The sequence below is a fragment of the Octopus sinensis genome, linkage group LG1, assembly GCF_006345805.1.
Source record: "Octopus sinensis linkage group LG1, ASM634580v1, whole genome shotgun sequence".
Lineage (NCBI taxonomy): Eukaryota > Metazoa > Mollusca > Cephalopoda > Octopoda > Octopodidae > Octopus > Octopus sinensis.
In genome coordinates, this window is record NC_042997.1 from 110,973,460 (window position 1) to 111,000,419 (window position 26,960).

At 40.5% G+C, this 26,960-nt stretch overlaps 1 protein-coding gene and 1 long non-coding RNA gene across 6 annotated transcripts in view; one reads left to right on the forward strand and one right to left on the reverse strand.

The window, feature by feature from the left end:
• The first annotated feature begins 6,465 nt into the window (after positions 1-6,465).
• Positions 6,466-8,771, forward strand: LOC118766351. Its single transcript, XR_005002287.1, has 2 exons — positions 6,466-6,822; positions 7,824-8,771. It is a non-coding gene; the product is annotated as an uncharacterized LOC118766351 (long non-coding RNA).
• Positions 8,772-9,399: 628 nt separating this feature from the next.
• The window catches only part of LOC115208818 (serine/threonine-protein phosphatase 4 regulatory subunit 1), a 64,969-nt gene continuing 47,408 nt past the window's right edge, over positions 9,400-26,960 (reverse strand). For all 5 annotated transcript variants that reach the window (XM_029777108.2, XM_036503836.1, XM_029777107.2 and 2 more), the window contains 6 exons: positions 26,591-26,691; positions 25,133-25,253; positions 21,033-21,145; positions 19,685-19,845; positions 13,586-13,743; positions 9,400-11,675 (listed from right to left, as the gene is read on the reverse strand). In XM_029777108.2, the coding sequence (XP_029632968.1) occupies positions 11,664-11,675; positions 13,586-13,743; positions 19,685-19,845; positions 21,033-21,145; positions 25,133-25,253; positions 26,591-26,691 (666 nt within the window). In that variant the 3' untranslated portion in view covers positions 9,400-11,663. The remainder of the gene's footprint in view (positions 11,676-13,585; positions 13,744-19,684; positions 19,846-21,032; positions 21,146-25,132; positions 25,254-26,590; positions 26,692-26,960) is intronic.

Consider the following 26,960-nt stretch of genomic DNA (forward strand, 5'->3'; position numbering starts at 1 on the left):
CTATATATATATATATATATATACATGTATATATATATATACATGTATATATATATATATAATATATATATATATATATATATATATATATTATATATATATATATATATATATACATGTATATATATATATACATGTATATATGTATATCTGCACTGTGAGGACCAAAGACTGGAGGTGTTTCACGATGCAAGACAGTGTGTGAGAGAGAATTGTGATGTGGTAGGAAAGAAGTGTGTTCGCATGGAAGATGGTTCACTTGCGCTAAATGAGGATGCAAAGAGAGAGGTTTGGAGACGCCACTATGAAAGGTTGCTGAATAAAGAAAATGAATGGGATAAAGAGAGTCTGCCGAATGTTGACCCAACAGAGGGACCAGCTATCCGAGTTGACAGTTCCTTGGTAGTTAAGGCAATTAGAAGCATGAAGACAGAGAAAGCCCCAGACCCATCAGGAATCAATGCAGAGATGCTCAAAATATCTGGTAGTGTTGGCTATAGCCTAGTCACCCGTATAGTTAATCAGGTGATACACGAAGGAGTCATACCCAATGACTGGTGTAGCAGCATAATAGTCAACTGCTACAAAGGTTAAGGTGACGCCCTAGATACAAATAATTACAGAGGTATCAAGCTGTTGGATCAGGTGATGAAGGTTACGGAGAGGGTCATAGCCCAACTAATTAGAGAGAGAGTTAGTTTAGATGAGATGCAGTTTGGGTTCGTGCCAGGGAAAAGTACCACTGATGCTATATTCCTGGTAAGGCAGCTGCAGGAGAAATACCTAGCCAAAGATAAGCCCCTGTACCTGGCTTTTGTTGACATGGAGAAAGCCTTCGACAGGGTCACCCGATCCCTTATCTGGTGGTCAATGAGGAAACTAGGGATAGATGAATGGTTAGTGAAAGCTGCGCAAGCCATGTACAGAGACGATGCTAGTAAGGTGAGGGTTGGCAACGAGTACAGTGAAGAATTCCGGGTAGAGGTTGGGGTCCACCAAGGTTCAGTCCTCAGTCCCCTCCTATTTATCATAGTCCTCCAGGCAATAACGGAGGAATTCAAGACAGGATGCACCTGGGAGCTCCTCTATGCTGATGACCTTGCTCTAATTGCTGAGTCACTATCAGAACTGGAGGAGAAGTTTCAGGTGTGGAAGCAAGGTTTAGAATCGAAGGGCCTTAGAATCAACCTAGCCAAAACCAAAGTCCTAATAAGTAGGAAGGTAGACCAATCACAAACGCCTTCAGGTAGATGGCCCTGCTCGATCTGTAAAAAAGGCGTAGGTAGAAACACTATAAGGTGCACCAAGTGTAAGCTATGGACACATAAGAGGTGTAGCAATGTCAAAGGAAGGCTAACTAGGAAAATAGTTTTTGTCTGTGGCAGATGCTCAGGAGCAATAAACACTGAAAATGTGCAGAGACCAACTTTTACCACGTTCCAGCGAGAAAAACTAGAAGTAGTTGATAGCTTCCGCTACCTAGGTGACCAAGTCAGTAGTGGGGGTGGGTGTGCTGAAAGTGTAACTGCTAGAGTAAGAATAGCCTGGGCAAAGTTTAGAGAGCTCTTACCCCTGCTGGTGACAAAATGCCTCTTGCTCAGTGTAAAAGGCAGGCTGTATGATGCATGTGTACGTACAGCCATGCTACATGGTAGTGAAACATGGGCTGTAACTGCTGAGGATATGCGTAAGCTCGCAAGAAATGAAGCCAGTATGCTCCGATGGATGTGTAATGTCAGTGTTCATAATCGACAGAGTGTAAGTACCTTGAGAGAAAAGTTGGACCTAAAAAGCATCAGTTGTGGTGTGCAAGAGAGACGTTTGCGCTGGTATGGTCATGTGACAAGAATGGCTGACGATAGTTGTGTGCAAAAGTGCCACACCCTAGCAGTTGAGGGAACCTGTGGAAGAGGTAGACCCAGGAAAACCTGGGATGACGTGGTGAAGCACGACCTTCGAACTTTAGGTCTCACCAAGGAAATGACTAGAGACCGAGACCTATGGAAGTATGCTGTGCGTGAGAAGACCCGGCAAGACTAGTGAGACCATAACCCGTGGCCTCTACCTGGTATGTAGCCAGTCGACTTATACATACCTTCCCTTCTTGGGACACAAAACTCCACTTGTGAAGACCCGTTGAGGCAAGTGAAAATCAAAAAATCAAAATCAAAATCAAACCAAATCAAATCAGATATCAGAAAGCAGAGCCAAAATCGAAGTCGATCAACATCAACAGAAATTGCAGCTGTGATACCAGTGCTGGTGACAAGTAAGCGAACCATCCGATCGTGGCCATTGCCAGCGCCACCCCGACTGGCCTCCGTGCCGGTAGCATGTAAAAAGCACCATCCGTTAGTGGCCGTTGCCAGCCTCGCCTGGCCCCCATGCTGGTGGCACATAGCACCATCTGTTCGTGGCCGTTGCCAGCCTCACCTGGCCCCCGTGCCGGTGGCACGTAAAAAGCACCATCCGTTCGTGGCCGTTTGCCAGCTCCGTCTGGCACCTGTGCGGGTGGCACGTAAAAAGCACCCACTACACTCACGGAGTGGTTGGCGTTAGGAACAGCATCCAGCCGTAGAAACACTGCCAGATCAGACTGGGCCTGATGCAGCCTTCTGGCTTCACAGACCCCAGTTGAACCGTCCAACCCATGCTAGCATGGAAAGCGGATGCTAAATGAAATGATGATGAATGATGATATATATATATATAAATGTATATATATATATATATATATATATATGTATGTATATATGTATATTACTTCCAGTTTTCGTAGAGGAAAGATATGTTTGCTTTTGCTCTGTGAAAAAACAGAAAGGTTTGCATAAATCGACGAAATATTCTACTAAAAGTAACAAAAAGTAGAACTTGTTAACTCATAAAGTCTACTAAAATACATTAATTGAAAATATATTAATTATAAACGTAATATATTTCGCTTGAAGCCAAATATAATACAGTAACTTGAGTTACGCATGCTAGAATCTTCACCGAAAAGCACATGGTGGCAAGTCTTTCTGTTGTGAAAGAAAATTTCTTCGTACAAGCACGAGGGTTTGGACTGTACCTTTCAAGATAAGTATCGCATGCAATTGTCTGTTTATTAATTTTTTAAGCCAACATCTCAGTTACGATTGTTTGTTTATTAATTTTTTAATCTAACATCTCAGTTACGATTGTTTGTCTATTAATTTTTTAAGTTAACATCTCAGTTACGATTGTTTGTTTATTAATTTTTTAAGCTAACATCTCAGTTACGATTGTTTGTTTATTAAATTTTTTAGGCTAACATCTCAGTTACGATTGTTTGTTTATTAAAGTTTTAAGCTTACATCTCAGTTACATATCTTACTCTTTTTCTTATCTCCCCTCCTCCCTTTCATATCCTCCTCTTTTCTCATTTCTCTTTCCTTTCCATCTTACATCTACCTCTCCTCTCATCACCTCACCCTCTCTCTCATATACTTCTCATCCGCCCATTCTTCTCACTCCGTCTCTCCCTCTCTCTCACATCCTTCATTCTGTCTCTCTTTCTCTTGCTATCCTCTCCTCCCCTGTTTCTCTTTCTCTTCCCCTCCTCTCCTTCACTCTGCCTCTCTTTCTCTTCCCCTTCAATTCCCTTCCTCTCCCCCTCCCCTACCTTCCGCTATCTTTTTAACACACCACACCCCCTTGCTTTCCTCCTATCACCCTCTCGATTTCTTTCATAGCACCTCTCTCTTTCCTTCCTACCTCCCTCTCTCTTTCCCTATTTCCCTCCTCTGTGTTTCTCCGTCTCTACCTCTCTCTATCCCTCATTATCTCTCTAGCCTCTACTCCCCCTCTGGATCTCAAAACGAAGATGGCACCAAAGTGGGAAAAGAAAGAGTTAAATCTTCTGCTGAGAGCATGGATGATTGCTAGTGGCGATCCGCCGAACAACATCATCACTGCCACGCTAAAAAACAATTGTTTTCATAGAACCATTGACCAGATAGAGCAGAAGAAAAATGAGTTTATCCGGTCTTACATGCTTATAAGACCACACATCAAAACACTGGACAACATAATTGAAAATTATTGTGACAAAGCTGATGAGGATGAAGAGGACGAAAAAGAGAAGGAAGCCGGATGTCTCTGTGATCCAGGGGTTCCTCAGGAAAATGGATCACCTACCCCGGTGAACGACCAAGTAGTGAAGGACAGGGGAGCCAAGGGAGCAGAAACCGGAAGCCCCCTTGTACCAGTGGTCCTACGAAGAAATGAAAAATTAGAAAAACAGAAGAAAAAAGGAAGGACTGAAAACAAAAATAAGGAGGAAAAAGGCAAAACAACCAAAGCTGAAACCCCAACCCACCACACAAACAGCAGAAAACCCCATGGAGGATCCAATGCCACCCAGTACACTTCAGGAAAGAAGAAATCTGGAAGGCACCGAAGAACCTGTAAGTTCTACCTGCGGGGCAAATGTTGGCATGGTGAGGACGGCAGAAACTGCCGGTTCGCCCACCCGACACCCCGCCAGAACTTCAGGGGACTCAAAGAGAAAAACTTTACCGAGGGAACACAAGAAATGTCTCCCAGGAAAACTTTCAAAAACGAAGTGCGCTCCTCAGATGTTCTGCGCAACGCAGCAGCTGAGCAAGAGTCTTTTTTATGCATGGCAAAAAGAATTATCCGGCAGCTAACCTGGCTACACCAAGCACAGAGAAGGAACCCTGACCACCACAGTCAACAGACACAGGATGGCCTCCCCTAACGCCTGCACAGCCGTCACCCCAATACTTTTACTAAATATTGGGGGTCTGTTGCATCAAAATAGAAACAAAATTTCTTTCCTGAGAGATCTTACTGCATGAAATCAAGCCCTATGCATAGCACTTGTGGAAACTCACCTCAACCCTGATATAGAGGACGTAGAAGTACACATACCAAACTATGCCATACTGCGAACAGACAGAAGGGAAAGGAGCCATGGTGGAGTTGCTGTATACATCCGAGATGACCTCACACCCCAGGTCTTGATGACATACTCAAATTCGGTATGTGACACCTTAATTGTATACATAAGACAACATAATAGTCATATGCAATACATATTGCCCACCGGATGCCCCAAATCACATAGGCAAGTTTGAAGATTGCCTCACAAGAATTAAGAAATCCTCATGAATCTGGAACACCACGTGACCATATTTCTTATGGGTGATTTCAACTTCCCCAACGTCAAATGGCACGAAGGTCACATACTCTCAGGAATGAATCATTGCAAGCAAGTACAGGTGGAGTCCCTGCTCAACCTCACTAATGCCTTATTCATGGAACAAGTTGTACTCAAGCCAACTAGGGCAAATAACATTCTGGATCTCTGCTTCACGAACAATATGGACATCATTCATGATGTGAAAGTGACACCGACATCAGCTTCTTTCATTACGCGAAAGAAACAGTCTCAGTGCACTACAAGATAGGACCCCTCCTCCCAAAGGATGGCTCCCTCACAGACAGTCCAACTATGATCAGTGAGATGCTGAATGACCAGTTCAAAAGTGTCTTTACCATCCCGTTGGAACAGACAAGTGAACGAACCAGTGGACTTCTTTGCCGCCTCACCTACAACCAGCGAGGCGGTTACAATAGAATGTATTGACATTAGCGAAAAAGATGTCCTACTAGTTATAGATGAAGTGGACACAAACTCAGCTGCTGGTCCAGATGGTTTCCCAGCCATCCTCCTCAAAGCATGTAAGTATGCCCTGGCAAAACCCCTCAAGATTCTCTTCCAGAGCTTTCTTGCGAATGGCAAACTGCCAAGCAAGCTGAAGGAGGGAATAATATGCCCAATACATAAAGGGGGAAGTAGAGCAGATGCCAAAAACTATAGGCCTATCTCTCTGACTTCACACATCAGCAAAGTCATGGAACGGATAGTCAGAAAGAAACTAATCGCATTCCTTGAGGAAAATAACTTGCTGAGTGATACCCAGCATGGTTTTCGACCAGGTAGGAGCTGCCTGACCCAGCTCTTACAGCATTATGACTGGGTGTTGAGGCAGTTACTCAACAAATCAAATGTGGATGTAATCTACCTTGATTTTGCAAAAGCTTTTGACAAGGTGGATCATGGTATGATATGCCACAAACTACATGACCTCGGCATAGCTGGAAAACTTGGAGTGTGGTTGCATGACTTCCTGAAAGATAGGAGTCAGGCAGTAGTGGTTAATGTTGCCACCTCTATGAACACAAATAGTGAGCAGTGTTCCACAGGGCACTGTCTTGGGACCACTGCTTTTTATAGTGGCCCTCTCAGATATGCCCGGATAGCCACTCTGGCCAGCTATGCAGACAATACGAAAGTCTCGCAGAAAATACAGAACCCCAGCAATGTTCCACACCTGTAGCAGGAGTTGGACTCAATCTACAGATGGGCTGAGGATAATAATATGCAGTTTAATGCTGAAAAGTTCCAGGCCCTGCGCTACCAGCATCCAAACCTGAATATTAAACTTACAGGATACACCGGTCCACAGAGAATTTCAATCCCAGAGCCTAAGTCTGTGAGGGACCTGGGTATTGACGGCTGGTACAGTAGTAATTCCTGGAGCTTTCTTCAAGGTTGTCAAGCAACTTGTGCTTTTTTTTTGGTTTTCACATTTTTGAAAATTTTATAAAGTTCTCTCAGTCAAAATAAATGGCCTTCTACTGCACTCGTCTTATGAACTGGCTGGTATTTTCTAAGATAGCACTGCCAGGTGTGCGTATATCCTTCAGCGAAATGTCTAGTGTAATCTTGTTCATCTTCCTAAAAGCACTGATTTCCCAGTATGGGAGGTTTTGGTAGGTTATGTTTAACCCTTTCGTTACCAAACTGCCCGTAATTACCTATTCATATTTAAATGAGAATATCAGAGCAAATCTCTTTAGTACATTCGTGAAAACACGTGATTATACTTCGTAAACAGTTCATCTATAGTTTTGTACAACGATCGAAGTGTAATTTTAATTCCGTGAATTTTGGGAGATTTTTTTCCCAAATTTGTTCCTATTGTGTTTTCAAAATTTGTAATTCTGACAAAAAATGGATACAAATTCCATTATATCAAGCAGCAAGTCAGAATTCGAAGGATTTTCTACTAAAGACCTTCATAAATCTAACTCTATGACTGAAAAAAAAAAAAAGCACGTGGTATTTGATTATGAATCCGAGAGCTCTGACAGCGATTAAGAAAATGAATTGGCACCTGAATGGAGTGAAAATTTTAAAACTGTTTCTTTCAGTGATTTTTCTGAAGAAACTGGACCAAGCCACAGTCTTTCCCAGGAGAGTAAAGCCTTAGACTACTCCTATTTACTTTTTCGAATAAGCCTATTTGAATTGAAATCATTACGGCGGAAACAAACCGTTACGCTAAATGTAAACAAAGCGAAAGGATAGTTTGTGGTTTCCCACAACCTTAAATGAAATTAAGGCCTATTTTGCCATAAATATTATCATGGGTATCAGAAAGTTACCCAGAATAACAAACTCTATAGTAAAATTTTGTTGTATACCCAATTGAATATTAGCTAATAACCCATTTTCTATAGCGATGTTTGAACAAAAATTTTAATTTTATATTTTGTTGAATTTACCTGCAATTAGAGTCACTTTGTGACAAAAATTATAGTATAGAACCTTTCATTAAATTATCTTCCAAAAATCATAATATATTGATAAATAAAAGTTATAGTTGTTTAATGAAACCAGACTAAATTTATGATTATGTTAGAAACTAATTGAAACACATAAGGGGTGTATTTTGGTCAGAAATATAGTAACGAAAGGGTTAAAATTAGAGTTTAGACAGGAGACTTTAAAATGTCATGTCCAAACCTTATTTTGGGTATATCCCTAGCAGTGTGCTCTGAAAGCATGGTCACCACTTACGGTTGCCAGGTGTCCACTAAGGTACTGCATTTTAGTTTGCGGATCTAATTAAGGAATTCCTTGGTGCACGTTTAGTATATTTTAAATAACTGATAGTGAAGACAGAGTGTAGTAAGCACATGTAGCAATGTTGTGAATTTAAACTTATAGATCAATTCAAATATATTTGGGACAGATTTAACCTGTAAAAAAAAAAAAAAAAAAAAAAACCTATTTTCACTGGTTTAGGCAAAAGGTGTCAAAAACACCAAATCATTTCAGAGCAAACTGTTGACCGACGAATTCCATTTCAAGCTTCTGCATACCAAGAAAACAACTCTCTTGAATTCACAACACTGTTTTAAGTTCATTCTGAGTATAAGAATAAGAACCCAGTACTACAACATTCTGCCAAACAACCTCAAGAGATTTGCCAGATTTACAAATGGCAGACTTTAAAACAAAGTCTGTATAAATTTTTATGAGATACCAGTTGAATCCAGAAACAGCACAGAAAAGAAACTCAAACACTCTGAAAGAATGGTGCTCAAGCATGGCCTTAGCCTCCGAATAAGGCCAGTAAAAGAGTCTGGCAGCATTGCTTGTAGGTCCACGTATAGATTTTGGTGATTTTTCTTTCAAGAAGTTATGACTCATTTCAGGTTGAAGAGAAGCTGTACCAATTCTGTAATGGAGCCTAGTAATGAGTGCATTTTTCGTGCTGTTGAATAATGTTGGCCCCTATTCATTGGTGGATGGATTTTTGAGGTGTGGAATGAGTGGTTTGATGTGGGGCGTGTAAGGTTAGGATACAATCAGGGTTTGTATCCAGCAAACATCTTGTACCAAAGTGGAGATTTGTATGTAAATTCTGACTGTTAAAGTTCTGACGAAAAAAAAAAAAAAATCATTTACTCTTACTTGTTTTAGTCATGTGACTGTGACCATGCTGGAGCACCGCCTTTGGTCGATCAAATCGACCCCAGGACTTATTCTTTGTAAGCCTAGTACTTATTCTATCGGTCTCTTTTGCCGAACTGCTAAGTTACAGTGACGTAAACACAGACACACACACACACATATATATAGACAACATGCTTCTTTCAGGTGGCAGCCATGAAAGTTTCCATCTGGAAGAACATTCTGATTTAATAAGAAAATCCATCTGCACAGCAATCACAAATTCAACATTCTTGATAAAGACATCAACCAGCAACACATACCAGTTCACATCAAGATAGTAACTAGAAAAAAGCAAATGGTAAACCTTTATCAATATGAACTCACCACTACCACCTGCCTAACTCCACTGAGCACCAGACCAATAGCCAGGTAGGTGTTTCGGTCTCACCTTAAATGAAAAATCTGTCATTTATTATTGTAACCCTTGAAGGGAGGTTTCATAACTGTTGTCTGAACAACCATTGCAAGACAGAGATTCACCAAACTGCCAAGGACGTCAGCACTTGCCACTATTTTTGATATAAAAAAAAAAAAACTAGCAAAACCTTTTGTATTAATATTTATTTGTATCACAATTTATTGGATCGTCAATTCAAAGACAAAAGGCTCCAATTGACAGTAGAAAAAACCACAGGCCTTTTTATACACATGTCTGGAACCAACAAACTTGGTGGGACCATTCACTTTTATACATACTTCTTGTCTGGAACCAACAAGCTTGGTGGTGGATTTGGGGGGGGGGGAAACAAAGTCTGGTTGATTAGACATGAGGAAAGTACTGCCAATGGCCGGTATTTGCATGTGGCTAATAACAGCACCAGCAATAATAGACTGGTAGAGAGAGAGAGCAAAATGGAGAGGTGTGGGACAGAAAAGAAAGAAAGGTCAGCAGTGGATGGGATTTATGTTGAGAACCAGTAGTGGCAGCAGTGATGTAGAAATGGTTAAGAAGTATTGAATCAAACACCCACCCCCCACACATACACACATTTGAAATACAACTTAGGAAGGTAAAGAGGCAGAGGAGAGAGAGATAGAGAGAAAGCTACAAATTTACAGCCGTTAGAATGTCATTTCAGCAATCAACAAGATGAACCAAATTCCATCGACAACAATGGTGCCGTGGTTTAACAAATGGAATAAAACTATAAAGTGCCAAAGCTGGCTGTGATTGCTCTCTGAATATCCAAGGAGCTGTTTAAGGATTCTCTATTGGAAATCACAATAATTATGTTAGTGTTGATGGTGGTAGTGGTGATGGTGGTCAGTGTAACATTTTTACTCCACCACTTTTCCCTGCTGTCTTATAATGGACTTAGCCTTCTTAGATAGGGGTCAGGGACCACATCTCACTCGCAGGAACAATGTGCTTTTTATTTAGGCACCTTTTTTTTTTCTCTTTCTTATTTTCTCAAAAACTGAATCTATTTCCTGAGAGTCCAATCAAACTGCAAGGGACATTTTTTTTTGTTCCGTTTTCTTTTTTTTTTTTAAGCTATAATAAATTCATAAATTGTGTTATTTTAAAATCCACTTCAAATATAACAACAATAATTTGAACCCAGTTTGAAGAATTAAATTGAAGAAACATGTATAATGGCTACTAGATTTCAGGTGCAAACCAATTCAAAGACCTGCAAGCTTAAAAGGATGTTGGATTTTAAAGAGCCCCTTTAAAAGCAAACACCAAAGATGTGATCATTTAACAGATGAAGTTGAAACAGAGGAATCGATGAACCAAGGGGACAAGTTTTAGACAAGGAGCAGAAACAATTATTTTACTGCACCACAAAAAACATTGTTCTCAGAATTTCAAACAAATTCCAGAGCATGGAATATTATAAGTCACCAAAATGGTGAGGAATCTTCACAACTGCTGCTGCCACTACTGTTGAAGCCAAACAGAGATGGAGTTTTTGAAAGGATGTTCCAGTGATTTAGGGCCAACAAAATTAAAAACAAGTAATCCCACCATTATGCAGGTTGTTTGTGCAATCTGGGCAATTAATAATAATAATAATAATTTTATTTTTGATATATTTTAATTAAATGGGGGGAACAAAACATAAAAAATAAATGATTCATCTACAAATTTCATTCAATAAAAATGGAAAATAAATCGACAGGGAGGAAAAACAAAATAAAATATGGTCATTAATATAATATAAATCTCCCTAAATTATATTTCTCCTCTTAATTTGTTCAAAATAACAAAAAATTCATAATTTTCCAAACGGACTATAAATGGACCCAACAAGGAGATTTAGTTGGTAAGAATGAGAGATTGAAACAAATGACTGTCATATAAGAATGCATCGTTTGTGTGTGTGTGTGTGCGTGTCTATATACATATAGACACTGGTTTGCACACACACACACACACACAAACACACACTTCCGATTCTTCAGTCAGATTGTTTCTGTTCACTGATGCAGCCAAATGAAAAATAAAACGCCACTAAATATTTCAATAGGCTCTGATTTTGAAATTGGTCCTGTAGAAATGGAGGGAGGGATCATCAGCTAAGATTTAAAAACAGAAAAAAAAAAGAAAAAGAAAAAAAAAATGGAGCCATTTACAATGAATAAATTAAAAACTGCAATTTTTCAGTCTCCCTAGAAATGTTTCCATCAACCCTTGGATAAAGAACAGGTTAGTTAATTACAATTGCATAGGGTTGACTCGTAGTATCACAGATGGAGGGCTAGTCGCAGTCAGGGCAAGGAGTGAGAGGGATGGGGCTAGATATAGACATCTTGTTTTGTTGATGCTGCTCTTGGTCCCTGCTGGTACAGTTTGTCAGCTTTATCATACAGGAACCTGAAAAAGCAAACACAATTACTGCCATTTAAAATCTTGTGGAAATTATGTAATTGAATTTTCAGTTTGGGGAATTCAGAAACTAACAGTAAATGTAGAATCCTTAAAATAACACCTTACTGGCTTAGACCAATGGTTCCTAAACTTTTTTCAGGCTACCACCACCTTCACACCCTGTTCACATTCCTAATAAACCATGCCCCACTCATCACCACAAACACAGACCTCTTTCTGCAACAAATTCAAAACAACCATAATTCACAAACAAAACTCAACCTAGCGAACCCATTATTTTGTTCCCAGAACATCCAAAATAATGGGTTAATTAGGTCAAGTCCCTATTTCCATGATGGCTCTCTTTACTTGTCTGGGTTCCAGGCCTCTCTCCAGCAGGAAACAGATCACTGACCTAGATGGAACGCCATGAGGCAGCTTGTCAGCTCTTGACAAGGGCCCCACTGACTAAATGTCAATATCTCATTTTCTTTACCTGGTGGGAAATATCAAGCCTGTCCTTCCAATGTAACTACAATAACTGTTTTTTTCTTTTTGGATTCTTCAAAAGCAGGAACATGTCTGCTCAAAGTGAGTGATGTTATTGTCTCCTCCGAGAAGACAAGTCTGCCCTTCAGGTCCACCTGCACCTCCCAGTCTGAGGCTGAATGCAAAATAGAAAACAGCCCCTTCCGTTGCATCTGCTTTGAGAGCTTAGTTACTTTTCCCTTAGGAATTCAACACCCTTTGGTGGCATAGGCCGGTGTTCATTCGTCTTCACCCTTTATATATGGGTGTTGGGGAGGAGTTTAAACCCCACTACCATAAAAGTTCACTTCCAATCATAAGTGAAAATATGCCTGGCCACTGGGGAAAATTCTATCTTGATTGGAAACATTTGAAACAGAGAGGACATCCAGTGGTAGACAATCCACTTCAACAAATTCTGTGTGATCCAGTCAACTGAGTCTCTATTCTGTAAGAGCCAAAGGCTATTATTTTGAGACCATAAAGTGACACATCACAGGAAACAAATCCATGTCGAAGGGGTTTTTATAGCAAAAAGAGAAAAAACCCAGTTACAGTTATTTTACCCCCTCAAAGCATCAAACAGGTTTAACTATTTCATTAATCCTCCTGCCTGTACATGGCTTAGTGGTTAGGGTGTCCGGATATTTCAAGAATTTTTCTAACAACTTCCAGCTAGGTTACAACCCCTAACTGTAATTAAACCCACAAATATATATATATACACACACACACCACGCCCGGATGTGCTTTTAACGTTTCACTGGCATGAGTGCCAATCAGGTGATACTGTCAACGGCCACATCAGCAATTTTGATTTCATTTGCCTCAATAGGTCTTCACAAGCAAAGTCCATTGTCCAATGAATGAGGGGTATTCATAAGTGGGCTGGTTACACATACTGGCATAGGCCATGGTCTCACTTGGCTTGTCAGGCCTTCTCAAGCACAGCTTATCTCCAAAGATCTTGGTCACTAGTCATTGCCTTGGTAAGGCCCAATGTTGAGTACCCTCATTCATTGGACAATAAACTTTATTTGCAAAGACCTATTGAGGCAAGTGAAATCAAATCAAAATTGTTGACGTGGGGCCGATGACAGTACCGCCTGACTGGCACGTGTGCCAGTGGAACGTTAAGAGCACATCTGAGTGTGATCATTGTCAGGGCCACAGATTGGTTCCTGTGCCAGTGGCACATAAAAAGCACCATTCAAGCGTTATTGTTGCCAGCGTCACCTTACTGGCATGTGAAAAACAACATTTGAGTGTAGTCATCAGTCAAACCACCCAGCCCATGCCAGCATGCAAAGAGGATGTTGATGATCATTTACATATATGAAGACAATTTCAATGGAAAAAATAATGAATAGGTAAATAAAGAATCTTACCGTATCCTGGCAAGTATTTTCTTCATGACTATCTTCTTGGAATTTGTTAGGTGCCAAAGCTGAGAAATAACGCACATCCTTGTCTTTATCAACCTGAAGTTTAAGCATGGTTTCAACTAGTCGTTCATAATGTGGGTTTTTACGTGAAACCAAATAATCTGAAAAATATTCAGTAAATCAAATGCATTAGTTTCTATAGAAACAGCCAACAACAACATTAAGCAGCTTCTTGGAGAGATTATTTACAAGAAACTTTTGGTGAAACACATGGGGTTTATCCAACAGTGAAGGAGGACTATAAGACCCTAGTCCCCTTTACAAAAAGAGATGCAAATATTGCAGCGATTAAGTATAGAATGTAGCAAGATTTATAGAACCTAGAAACAACTGACTGGATGCAGTTGAGTTAGAACGCAAAGGGGGTTTATGGAGAAGCCTACCCCACTCAATGCTCAGTTCATATCCTCTCTGATATCTTGGAAAGTATGTCCCAATACAGTGTCACTGTGATTTTAGCTTGTTTCCACCCAACCCAATATAATGCAAGACAGCCATGTATTACCTCTACAGCAAGACACTCATGTCTATCTCTCCATCGTATTTTGAGCCCCTCAATAATTGGCATAAAGTCACCCCACCCACAACTACGACCCTATTCAGTTGTGGGGCTTCGTTTTTCTTGGCCCTGCAAGTCAGTTTTTTTTCATTGTTGAAGACACTTTCATGTTAAAAAGAAAAGAAATTAATCCAATAAACTATTGCTGTGCTTTTCTTTAGGCATTGGCCAGAAGTGTGTTGCCCTATACGTGGGGGTTGCTGCCATCACCATGGTGCGTTTCACAAATAATCACAGTTTAACTGAAGACCATAGTGCTCTTCACTTAAACCACCAATTAGGTGGCTACTGCCTGGTGATTTGGTTTAACAATGGGTGTGAGTATTTCACTTGACTGCAAGAACTTAGTGTGTGCCTACCAGGCACTGCCTGGTTGCGTGAATGGGGATTTGGTAAGTATAACAAAATTTTTCTTATAGCTAAATTTCCAAAATCAGAGAATACCTTACACAATGTGGGCCCTACCAGGTCACAAAATATGATCTTGGCAACCTCAGACAGCTGAAGAGTCCATGCCAGAGCAGACATTTGAAGCTTAATGCATCTTTGCCAACCATGCCAGCATGGATGATAAGAACAGTGAATGGCTGGTCATATCGGTATGAACGAGAAAATGCCTAATTAGAGATATAATAACGAATGTCTACTCCTAAGAAACACAAGCAGTAGGAGCTAATTAAAATCTTTTTTCCTCACTACAATGAGAATTTGATAGGGTGGTGGTTCAACACTTAATTGGAGGGGAACCGAGAGTAAAAACAGAATTTCAGTTGGGGGTGAGCCAGCAATACGAGTTAGAGTTGCAGCACTCTGAAAAACTAGAGTTTTGGTACAGGGCAACTGAAAGAAGCCTGTTACACACAGGCGGCACAGGAGACTTAGCGGTTTCTCAGCTCTTGAAAATTTTTTTCATGTGTTCAAAGGTAGGGAGAGATAACTCAGGTGAGAGCCCCATCCTAGTAGGGTGCTAAAAGCACCACCCGAGCGCCCAACTGGCTTCTGTGCCAGTGGCATGTAAAAGGCACCATTAAAACGTGATCGTTACCAGCACCTGTGCCGTTGGCGTGTGTAAAAAATTTGAGCGAGGTTGTTGCCAGTATCACCTGGCTGCCCCCTCCCCTGCTGGTGGCACATAAAAGCACCCACTACACTCAGCGGTGGTTGGCGTTAGGAAGGGTATGCAGCTGTAGGAACTCTGCCAGAACAAGATTGGAACCTGGTGCAGCCATCTGGTTCACCAGCCCTCAGTCAAACCATCCAACCCATGCTAGCATGCAAAGCGGATGTTAAACGACGATGATGATGATGAAACTGTTTGACTCAAGGAGTGAAATAATGGACAAAACAAGAACTTCACAAAACCTCAGCAACATAGAAGCTACATTTACAATGTTGTTGACTCAATTTTTTCTTTCACACAGAAGTCTCAGTTATACGCAGACACATTTCAAGTTTATAGAGTTTGTATATAGACACTGTGCTGGTGGCACATAAAAGCACCAATTTCACTCTTGGAGTGGTTGGCATTGTGTTCTATGGCATCCAGCCATAGAAACCATGCTAAATCACACTGGTGCAGCCTTCCAGCCTTGGTCAAACTGTCCAACCTATGCCAGCATGGACAACTAAATGATGATGACTGTTCACACACACACTTTTCAGGTAAGCAGGCCATATACAGGCACTGCCACTCATCTTTTATGTTTCGTCTTTTACTTGTTTCAATCATTGGACAGCAGCCACACTGGGACACAGCCTTGGAGATATTTTAGTCAAGTGAATCAACACCCGTACTATTTTAAAGCCTCAGAAATGTCCAATCTCTGAGGAAAATGCCAATTCAAAGATGATGAGACATGAAAGGTGAGGGAGACACAAACACTTTCAAGCACATACAAATATACACACATCTAACTGACCCTGAAGACACACGGGTGAGAAGCAAACTTTTTGACCACACAACCATGCCCGCACCCAAGAGTAGTGGGGGGAGGGGGGTTTCTGGCCTCTGACCAACATTTATTTTGCTGCAGGGAATCGTGCCTTTTCACTTTTCCATGATTGCAGTAAGTCAGATGACATTTGGTAAGGCAGGTGTTCTCTGGTCAGATGTCCTTCCCGTCACCAAATCACAATTGCTACAGGTATATCAAATACCATATAACATAAATGCTTGGTTTACTGAAATCATTTCTGCCTGTAGAGGATTTACCATTATTAACAAATGGCAACAAAGACCAGCACCACTCAAGATGGCGAAATAATCACAAGAATGAAGAACTCCCGAAATTTGACATGTCATTCAAGAAATAGCATGTTTCAATGTCTGGAGATAAGAGGATTGTTGTGGATTAGTTTTCTGCCTTAGAAGATATCAACAGCACACAAGACAGGGACATCATCATTCTTTAACGTCCACTTTCCATGCTGTCATGGGTTGGACAGATTGACTGGGGATTGGCAAGCCAGTAGGCTGCACCAGGCTACACAAGAGAGTGTGTGTGTGTGTGTGTAATAGGCTTCTTTCAGTTCCACTAACAAATTCCAAGAAGGCTTTAGTCAAAGGCAGAGCCCAAGGTAGTCCAAGGTGCCATACAATGAAATTGAACCTGAAGCCATGTCGTCAGCTGGCAGATTTAACCACACAGCCAAGCTTGCACTTAGGTGTTGACAGGAGATTATTTTCAGCTGCATCCAAGAAAAGGACAAGAGTTTCTTCATGGATTTCAAAATTTAATTCTGGTTGAGCTGTAGAGCTCTGGAAATCATCATCATCATCATCATTTAATGTCTGTTTTCCATGCTAACATGGGCTGGACAGTTCGACCGGGATCTGGGAGGCCAGAAGGCTGCACCAGGTTCCAGTCTGATCTGGCAAAGTTTCTACAGCTGGATGCCCTTAACGCCAACCACTCCGTGAGTGCTTTTTATGTGCCACTGGCACAGGGGCCAGATGAGGCTGGCAAACGGCCACGATCGGTTGGTGCTTTTATGTGCCACCGACATGGATGCCTGTCAGACGGCACTGACATCTTCCACATTCAAACAGTGCCTTTTACGTGTCACCGGCACGGGTATCTTAACGATTTCCATTTGATTTATATTTTGATGTTGACTCAATAGGTCTCCTCAAGAACAGCGAGTCACTCTACGATCCAAGGTTAGCACAGCAAGATGTCTTGTGAGCCATGAACTCACTTCATTTGTCGGGTCTTCAGTCACAGCATATCCCAGAGGCCTCAGTCTTCGTCATTTCCTCTGTGAGGCCCCACCAGCACGGGTATCACAACTACAAAATCCGATTTATTCATACAATTCCGGCACGAAATACTTCATTTCACAACCTGAAAATGCCCTTATTTCTACAATACAAATTTGAAGCTATTTGTTAGCAGCAAGAATTTGCCTCCCTCACAAAACGCAGTCAATGCTTTTCTTACAGGTTCAGCTATGTCGAATGTATATGAATTGATAAGTTTATATTTCAATTCTATATTTAAGAGATGGGGTATTATTTACATTAGACAAATATTTGGTCATCTTGTTTGTTGTTAACACAACGTTTCGGCTGATATACCCTCCAGCCTTCATCATGTGCCTAAAAGAAGCAATACATATGCTAGGACACAACAACCTCCTAAGCAGACTGAGTGCAGATATGAATAGCATATAGGAACCGGTATTCAGGAAGGATAGGAAAATATCAGATTTATAAGCCCTAAAATTCACTCCACAATTGCCCACAGGCACATGGTCTACTGGCTAAGAGCACGGGCTACTAACCCCAAGATTCTGAGTTTGATTCCAGGCAGTGACCTGAATAATAATAATAATAATAATAATAAATACCTTAGGAATGCGAACGCAGGTTTGAAATTTCCCCAAGACACCTGATGAAAGGTGAAGGGTATATCAGTCGAAACGTTGTGTTAACAACAAACAAGATGAGGACAAATATCCATCAAAAGTAAACAATGTAAGTTTATATTTGTGCAAGTCACTGCGCAGTGCTTCTAACGCGGGTTCTTTACTTGACCTACAAACTTCCATGTGAAATTATATTCTAAACAACAGTCTAATGAGGGCAAAGATATTTTACTTAAGCCTTTTGTTACTATATTTTTAAGTAGAACACACACCTTATGAGTTTCGAATACATTTCAAAATAATCACGAATTTAGACTGGTTTCATTAAAAAACTAACTTTTCAATATATTAATGTGATTTTTGGAACACAAAGAAAAGGTTCTTAATTCTATTGCACAACTTTTGTCTCAAAGTGACTATTACAGGTAAACAGCAATCATTTTTCTCGATTTGTTTACTTCCTGCGTAACTATTTCCACAGTGATTACAAGCTTACATTTGCTTAATTTCTCTATATCTTCCGTAGAAAAACTCTCAAATTCAGAATTGTTACTCGATAGCACTAAACTGTATTCCATTTTAAAAGCAGGGGGGAGACAATTGCCAGAGAAAAAAGCACGAAAAAAATCTCCCAAAATTTGCACAGCTCAGATATCACACCAAAGAATGTCGGCTACTGTAACTTGACTATTCGCAAAGTGAAATCATGTATTTTCATGAATGTACTAACGAGATTTCTCGGCCTGCCCCAAGACTTCAAGGTTTGTGACGAAATCACACCCGTGTATGTTGAGGATGGTGTGTAGACATCACTCGAGGAGATGGATGTGACTGCGGTAAGTGATCCAGGTCTCTAAGCCGTAGAGAAGAGTGGTGAGAACCATGGCCCTGTAGACACTGATCTTTGTTTTGTTCTTCAGGTTATTATTGCGCTAAGACGTTTGTACAATCTGCCAAAGGACCTATTTGCCTTAGAGAGTCTGTTTTCAATATCTTTGTCGATCCGATGGGCAGGGCATGTCTCCAGAATGGAAAACCATCACCTTCCTAAGATCGCCCTGTTTGGTGAAATCTCGACCGGCCACCGTGTGAGAGGAGCTCCGAGGAAGTGCTACAAAGACTGCTTCAAGAAGTCTTTAACAGCATGTCATGTTAACCACCAATGCTGGTCAGACCTGGCTGGAGACTGTGATGTCTGGTGCCACACGATCTTCAACGAAGTCAGCAAGTCTGAGAAACAAAGAGACGCAGGAGGAAAGCGCGAGCCGCCTCTGACACCACACCAGATGCTACCTTCATCTGTGGACACTGCTCACGGACCTGCCTTTCCCACATCGAACTTTTCAGTCATGAGCATGCATGCATGCAACGTGGACAGCCTTCCTGATCTTCGTTCGCAAAGCCGAGCCATGATCATGAACGAGATTTAAATATCAAAAGGTTCACATAGCCAGTTTTGGCCGGGTTGGAAACAAAAGGGCTAAATTCATTATTTTCAAAATTAATCGAACGAAAGGCAACAGAAATATGGGAAGAAAAGTGTTAACACATTACAAGACGGCATAACAGTGCAACAACAGCATTAATTAATGAAGATGAATCGTTAAACAACTTACCTACAGAAAGAACACATTGAGACAGAGTTTTACTTGAAGTGATTCTGACATTAGGTATGATATCTGTTGCTAAGTCGAGAAGACTTGGAAGAAAATCTACAGCAAAACGCTCTGGAGGAATGCTATTATCTTCTAAAATGGACCAGCAAAGGTGAGCATATCTAGAAATTAAAACAGGAATTTGGCTTTTGTAATAACTTACTAAACATATCACAGAAAAACCTGGAAATCCAGTCTTTAAAATGAAGGCATTCATACTAACAACACAGCAAACATTTTGGTAGATTAGCCAGATGGAATTCAACTATTCTGAACCATTCCTTCATTTAGTAGGATCTTGGAATTTTGTCTTTTCTCTTTCACTTACTGCGGCCATGTTGGGACAATATCTTGATGAATTTTAGTCAAACAAATCCACCATGCTCTCTTTTGCTGAATTGGTATGTTAGGGGACACAAACACACTAGCACCAATTGTCAAACATGTGTGTGACAGACTCAGACACATGTACATACATACACCAAGCTTCTTTCAGTTTCCCTCTACAAATCCACTCACAATGCTTTGGTCAGCCTGAGGTGCCACCCAGTGGGACTGAACCCAGAATCACATGGTTGGAAAGTAAACTTCTTACCACACAGCCGCACCTACACCTGAAAACTAACCCTAAATCTGATGTTCACTTTTCCATGTCAGAATAGATCAGGTGGAGTCTGAGGAAAATTTTCTACACCTGGATACCCTTCATGGCTGCCAGCATCACCTGTTTCTAAGCAAGGTAATATTTCCCCGTGGCCAAACATATCTGTCATTGAAGACAAGGAACGAACATCACTCATCTGGCTAAAACTCATTTACAAGAATCAAATCATGTCAAGACAACGCTACAAATACAAACCTGCATTCATTTGCACACAGAATGGGATTCTTCTCGGCTTCCATTCCAGACTTGCAAGGTTTTCAATAGTAATGGGGTGACAGTAGAAGATACTTGCTCAAGGTGTTGCACAGCCATGAATGGGAAACAAACTTCTTAAACACACAGCCATACCTTGTTACATAACAACGACAATAATGGTTTCAAATTTTGGAACAAGGCCAGTAATTTCAAGGAAAGGGTTTAAGTTGATTTTATAAGCCCCAGTGTTCAACCGGTATTACCTTTCATCGACCCCAAAACAATGAATGGCAAAGGTGACCTCAACAGAATTTGAACTCAGAAAAGGAGAGCAGAATGCACAGATAAAATGCCACTTGTCCAGCATGACAATGATTCTGCCAGGTGGTCACCTGAAGAATATTGGAAATCTGTAAAACAATGCAAATTGATAAGGCTTTTGTTACTTACACTTGACGTTTCACCCAATTCGGATATGTTGCAAAACATTCCACTAAGTCATTGACCATTCTTTGGTAATATTGCTCCCTGGTGTTGTACAACTGTTTCAGTAGGGTGCTGGCCTGCAATGAAACAGAACAATACATGACTGGAAACTATTCCTCCTCTGTGTGTGGCTATGTGTGAGAGAAAGAGACATGCACTGAGCAGAGCAGTTTCGTTGCATATTCAGACCTCTGCTAAGAATACTACACATATGCATGGTTGCCTGAAGAGGGATCTTGTAGAGACCAATGTTGTAGGGTTAGTTGCCAGGGAACTACTTTGTAGTATGGGCTGCAGAAGGGAATGCAATGATGATAACAGAGGGAAATTTTAAGGGAGGAAAACAACAAATGACAACAGAAATGTATTTAGGGCAACATCATACCATGAATAACATCGGTGGTAATAAACCAAGGCTTTATCATCATTTAATGCCTGCCTCCCATGCTGGCATGGGAGAGATGGTTCAACAGGAGCCGGCATGGGAGGCTACTGTGTCTGTTTTGGCAGGATTTTATACAGCTGGATGCCCTTCTTAACACCAACCACTCAACAGAGTGGACTTGGTGCTTTTCACATGGCACAAACACAGGCGAGGTCAGTTTCGGCAAGGTTTTTACACTGAACTGACAGGGTCACCAAGTACTTACAAGACATAAATTCCTTTCATATTTTCAATATTGTCATAGCAACAGAAACATTTATCATTCATCTCGTATGTTGTTCAAAGTTGTATTCTCAAAAGCAGGATTCAAAATGAAACCCAAATGCAAAAATATATGGAAATCTATAGTTAAATGCTTCTTAGATGCAGGCATGGATAAGTGGTAAGAAATATGCTCCCCAACCACATGGTTCCGGAGTCTGTCCCACTGCATGACACCTTGGGCAAGTGCTTCTACTATAGCCTCGGGCCATCCAAAGCTTTGTGAGTGGATTTGGTAGACAGAAACTGAAAGAAGCCTGCTGTGTGTGTCCACCATCATTGTTGACAACCTGTGTTGGTTGTGTTTATGTCATAACTTAGCAGTTCAGCAAAAGAAGCTGATATATGTTCCAGGCTTTGAAAAAAAAAAGTACTGGGGTCAATTCATTCAACGAAAAGTTCAAGGCAGTGCCCCAGTATGGCCGCAACCTAATGCCCGAAACAACAAGACAGAAGACAAAGCTAATAACTGATGAGGGGACACAGACAAAAGCAAGAATCCAAACAATAACTTCTCTGTTCATTCGTTTTCTGGCAGATTCAATGGATATCATCATCATCATCATCATCATTTAACGTCCGTTTTCCGCGCTACACGGGTTGGACGTTTTCGACCGGGTCTGGGGAGCTCGGACTGCCCCAGGCTCCATTCTAGTCGGCAGTGTTTACAGCTGGATGCCCTTCCTAACGCCAACCACTCCGCGAGTGTAGTGGGTGTTTTTTTACGTGCCACCTGCACAGGTCCAGAGGGCTGGCATCGGCCACGTTCGGATGGTGCTTTTTATGTGGGGGGGAGAATATAGGGGAGCACCAGTGGGGAGGGGTGGTTCAGAGAAATGATGACGGTTCTAGGCAAGTAGAACGTAGGATATCAGAGAGGGGTAATGCATGGTCAAATAGCGTATTGAAGAGGGGGGTTCGAAGAGTAGACACCTATAATGGTGGTGGGAGAAGCGACATCCGTATAGATGAGCAAAAATATAGAGATATCCGGTATTGGTGGTGGGGGTGGGCAAGGGCGGGTGCACGGGAATATGACGGGCTGGCTTAAAAATGCTCTTAGCAAAGGAAGAGGGGGGATGGCAGACAACGTAAAAGAGGGAGAGAGAGAAGGGAAATAGTGGAACCCCGCGAAAATGGGCCGCCATTGAAAAAACCCCTGTATGGAGAAATAATATGCAATACAAGGCGAAGCTGAAAATAGTAATAATAATAATAATAATAATAATAATTAATAATAATAATAATAATAATAATAATATATATATATATTATATATATATATATTATATATATATCTCATCGTCATTTAACGCCTGATTTCCATGCTGGGATGGGTTGGACAGTTTGACTGAAGACTGGTAAGCCGGGAGACGGCACCCGTCTCCAATCTGATTTGGCAAGTTTTCTACAGCTGGATGCCATTCCTAATGCCAACCACTCAGGGTGTAGTGAGTGCTTTTTATGTGTCACCGGCACAGGGATGGTCAGGTGGCACTGGCCATGCTCAAATCGTGCATTTTACCTGCAGTCAGGCAACATTGGCATCATTAGCCAAGACTATAATTCCACAGAATATCGGCACTCAAGCACAGCCAATCAGCCAACGATTCAAGGGTGCTTTTAAATTGGCCAGTTATGCAACACTGACCATGGCTATGATCTCATTTGGCCTGCTGGGTCATATCATCAAGCACAGCATATCCCCAAAGATCTTGGTCGCTTAACCTTGCCTCTGTGAGGCCCAACATTCGATGGTCGTGCTCCACCACCTCATCGCTTCCTGGGTCTACCTCTTCCATAGGTTTCCTCCACTGTTACGGTGACACGTGTGTGTATATATATATATATATATATATAAATAAATGAAAAATACATAAACATAACATATACTGAATGTAAAAATTAACGGGAGATAAACAGAAGGTCCATAATTCTTCATCAGTTATCGACCAACTGGTAATATTCACACCCTTAACGACATGTGTGTGTGTGTGTGCATGTTCCTGCTATCATATGACACCTGATGTTGGTGTTTACATTTGGCAAAATAGACTAAGTACTAGGCTTACAAAGAATAAGTCCTGGGGTCAATTTGTTCGAATGAAGGCAATACTCCAGCATGACTGGAACAAGTAAAAGAATAAAAAAAAAAAGAGAATCTCTGATCTTTTGTTGACGACCACTTTCCTATAGACCAGTTGTTTTCAACCAGGATCCATATAAAATTTTCAGGGGTCCACACAGCCAAAACAGAAACCTAGGCCCACAGTAATATTTTATGGGGTACTGCGGAGTGATTAGGAAAGGCATCCAACCATAAAATCCCCGCCAAAACAGACACAGTAGCCTTGGGTAGTTTTTCTATCTGGCCGGCTCCTGTCACCCATCCAACCCATGCATGCATTGGGTAGTTTTTCTACCTGGCCAGCTCCTGACACCCATCCTACCCATGCATGCATGGAAGATGTACGTTGATGATGCATTTTATTGTAGGACATAGCTAGGTTTCTTTCATTTTAAGCTGACACAAGTGAAATGAGGGAAAAACAAAATAGGTATTTTGAAAAATATCTAGAAAACTACTTTTGAAGACAGAATGGCTATGAGGTTCCACCAGAATAAAATGGGAATAAAAAAAAAATGGTTGAGAACCAGTGCTTTAGACATTGTGAATCCATAACACACAATCCACTGTTGCAAGGGGGGTATTTCTGGTGTACTGGTCAGTCTTCTGAGTCAAAACTATCCCCACCCACACCTCACCTAATTCAGCCAAGTAACCTTACAAGAGAACAAATAAGTGACTTTTTATTCAACTTTCCTCAAAACTGTTCAAGGAAATCACTGGCATAAAAGAACTACTCAGAAGGGGCGGCGGTGGGGACACTATGGTGACACCCACCAATTCTACGGCAGTCACAAATTAAAACTATGTGTAGATATAGAAATAATACATTTCGAAATCTCAGAGATTTATGCAGTAGCAACACAAAGTGACGGTTTATTGTCAACTTAATGTGACACTCCCATGAAAGGGAAGAAAGCTAGTGTTATTTAACCCTAGGAATCACTGTTTCCTGTTGGACTTGACAAATTTCCTTGTGTCCTTATGTTTTCAAAGTGGAGACAAGCACCACACCCAGCAAAGCTAGCATCCAGAGACTAGTTTCAGAGTCATTGCTCATCATCAGTCTGGAGTAGCATGGCTTGCTAACTGCTGATGCCCATCCACCTTTGAAAACATATATATTTCAAGTGGAATACATTCACTGATTTTTTTTCTTTTGTGTAGCGATGTTTTCTTCATTATGTACGATTATTTCCAACAGAAGGAAAAGAACACATGGGAACTCACCAGAGCACAAGCAGCTAACCGGACTTCAGCAACTTTGTCACTTAATAAAGTAAGAGCAATTGGTAGTAAAAACGTACTATTTTCTTCAGCTTGAAATAGACTAGACAAAAGTTCACATTGTCTGAAATGGAAACAAATAAAATGGTCCGTATTAGCAGATGATCAGAGCACAACAGATTTAACACACGAGCATAAATATAGTTGTATGGTTCACAAGTTCATTTCCCGACCACAGACTTCCAGGTTAACTCCTACTGCGTGGCACCTTGGACAAGTAAATAGGACAAGGAATGTAGATATGGTTTCTTCTTTTTTGCTTGGACACTGGTTTTTAACTATAGGTTTCCCTTATTTGAAATGTAATTTTTAAAAGATTTTCTAAACGATGAACTTTTATTTTTACATTATATATTACTTATTTATATGCTTCCTATATATACATATTTTTATATACCTATATATTACTTTATACTATATTTTTACGTATTTATTTTCTAGGTGTTGTAATGTTTTTTTAAAAAAATATATATTTCTAAATCGCTAAAGTATTAACATTAACCGTGATGAACTGTATTCACACATTTTTCTCGCACTTTCTTATATGCTTGTACAGATGAGTTATGTTTCATCTTCCGTGATATCATAAATGTATATTCTATGATTAAATGTTCGAGATATGAAATGTTATGTGGATGACCTTGCATTTGTTTGTTCTGTAACCTTAGTTTGATATATATATGTATATACATACATACATACATACACACACCTGGCTCCTTTCTGCTTGTCAACAACAACCATTCCAAAGATGTTGGTCACCATTTTCCCTAACTAAGCATGATTGCAGAGCCAGATTCTTTGACATGCAACCATGCTTGCACGCACACACAGTGAACACTTGCGTACAGGTCACCAAATTATCCCTCCTTCCCCACCATTAACACAAACCTGTTATGGATTCAGTTCTTATCCTACTTATATCACCATTCATCTCCATATTTGATCCACTTCGATGGAAAATCAGTGCCAAAAAAAGTCTCCCCAAAATTCACTGAGTTGAGATATCACGTCAAGCAATGTCGGATACTATAACCCAACTATTTACAAAGTGAAATTACGTGTTTTAACGAATGTACCAATGAGATTTGGGTTCAAATTTACATTTAAATAATAGGTTCTCTCGGCCAGGTTGGTATGAACCAAAAATTTTTTCAGCCAGGTTAGTAACGAAAGGGTTAAACAAGCCAATATAATCCTGTTTTAACTTCAATTAGGCCACATTTGGCCCTTCACATTTACCCAACAATATCATTCTAAAAACAATCACATCAAAATCTCAAAGCTAATGTATGACTAATTCAAAACAATGTGAATAAATAGATATTATGCTTGACAGAGGAATCAGAATGCTAAAGAATTAACGAAAAACAAGAAAATACTCTAAATTCAAATACATACTCTGCTAATTCTAAACGGAAACGCCAATTTCTATGATTATCAGTTGTAAGAAAATTATCAAATTTTGGTAAATATGCATTTCTCACAGATGGCTTTAATAACTGAAAAATAAAAAAAATAATTGAAGATTAATAGAGACAAAATAAAGAAAGAAAAAGAAATATTTAGAAAGGAAAAGAAAGCTTCCATTAAAATTCCAAAATCCTGACTAAGAGTAAAATTTGTTTAAAAAATTCCTCATTCATTCTAATTGTTTTTAGCATCCACTTTTGAAGACTGTATTGGTGATAGAGAATCTTGTTGAGGCAGAACTTCCTCAACTAAACGACGCCGTTCTTGTTGCCAACAGTTACCCCTATTTCCCAGCCAA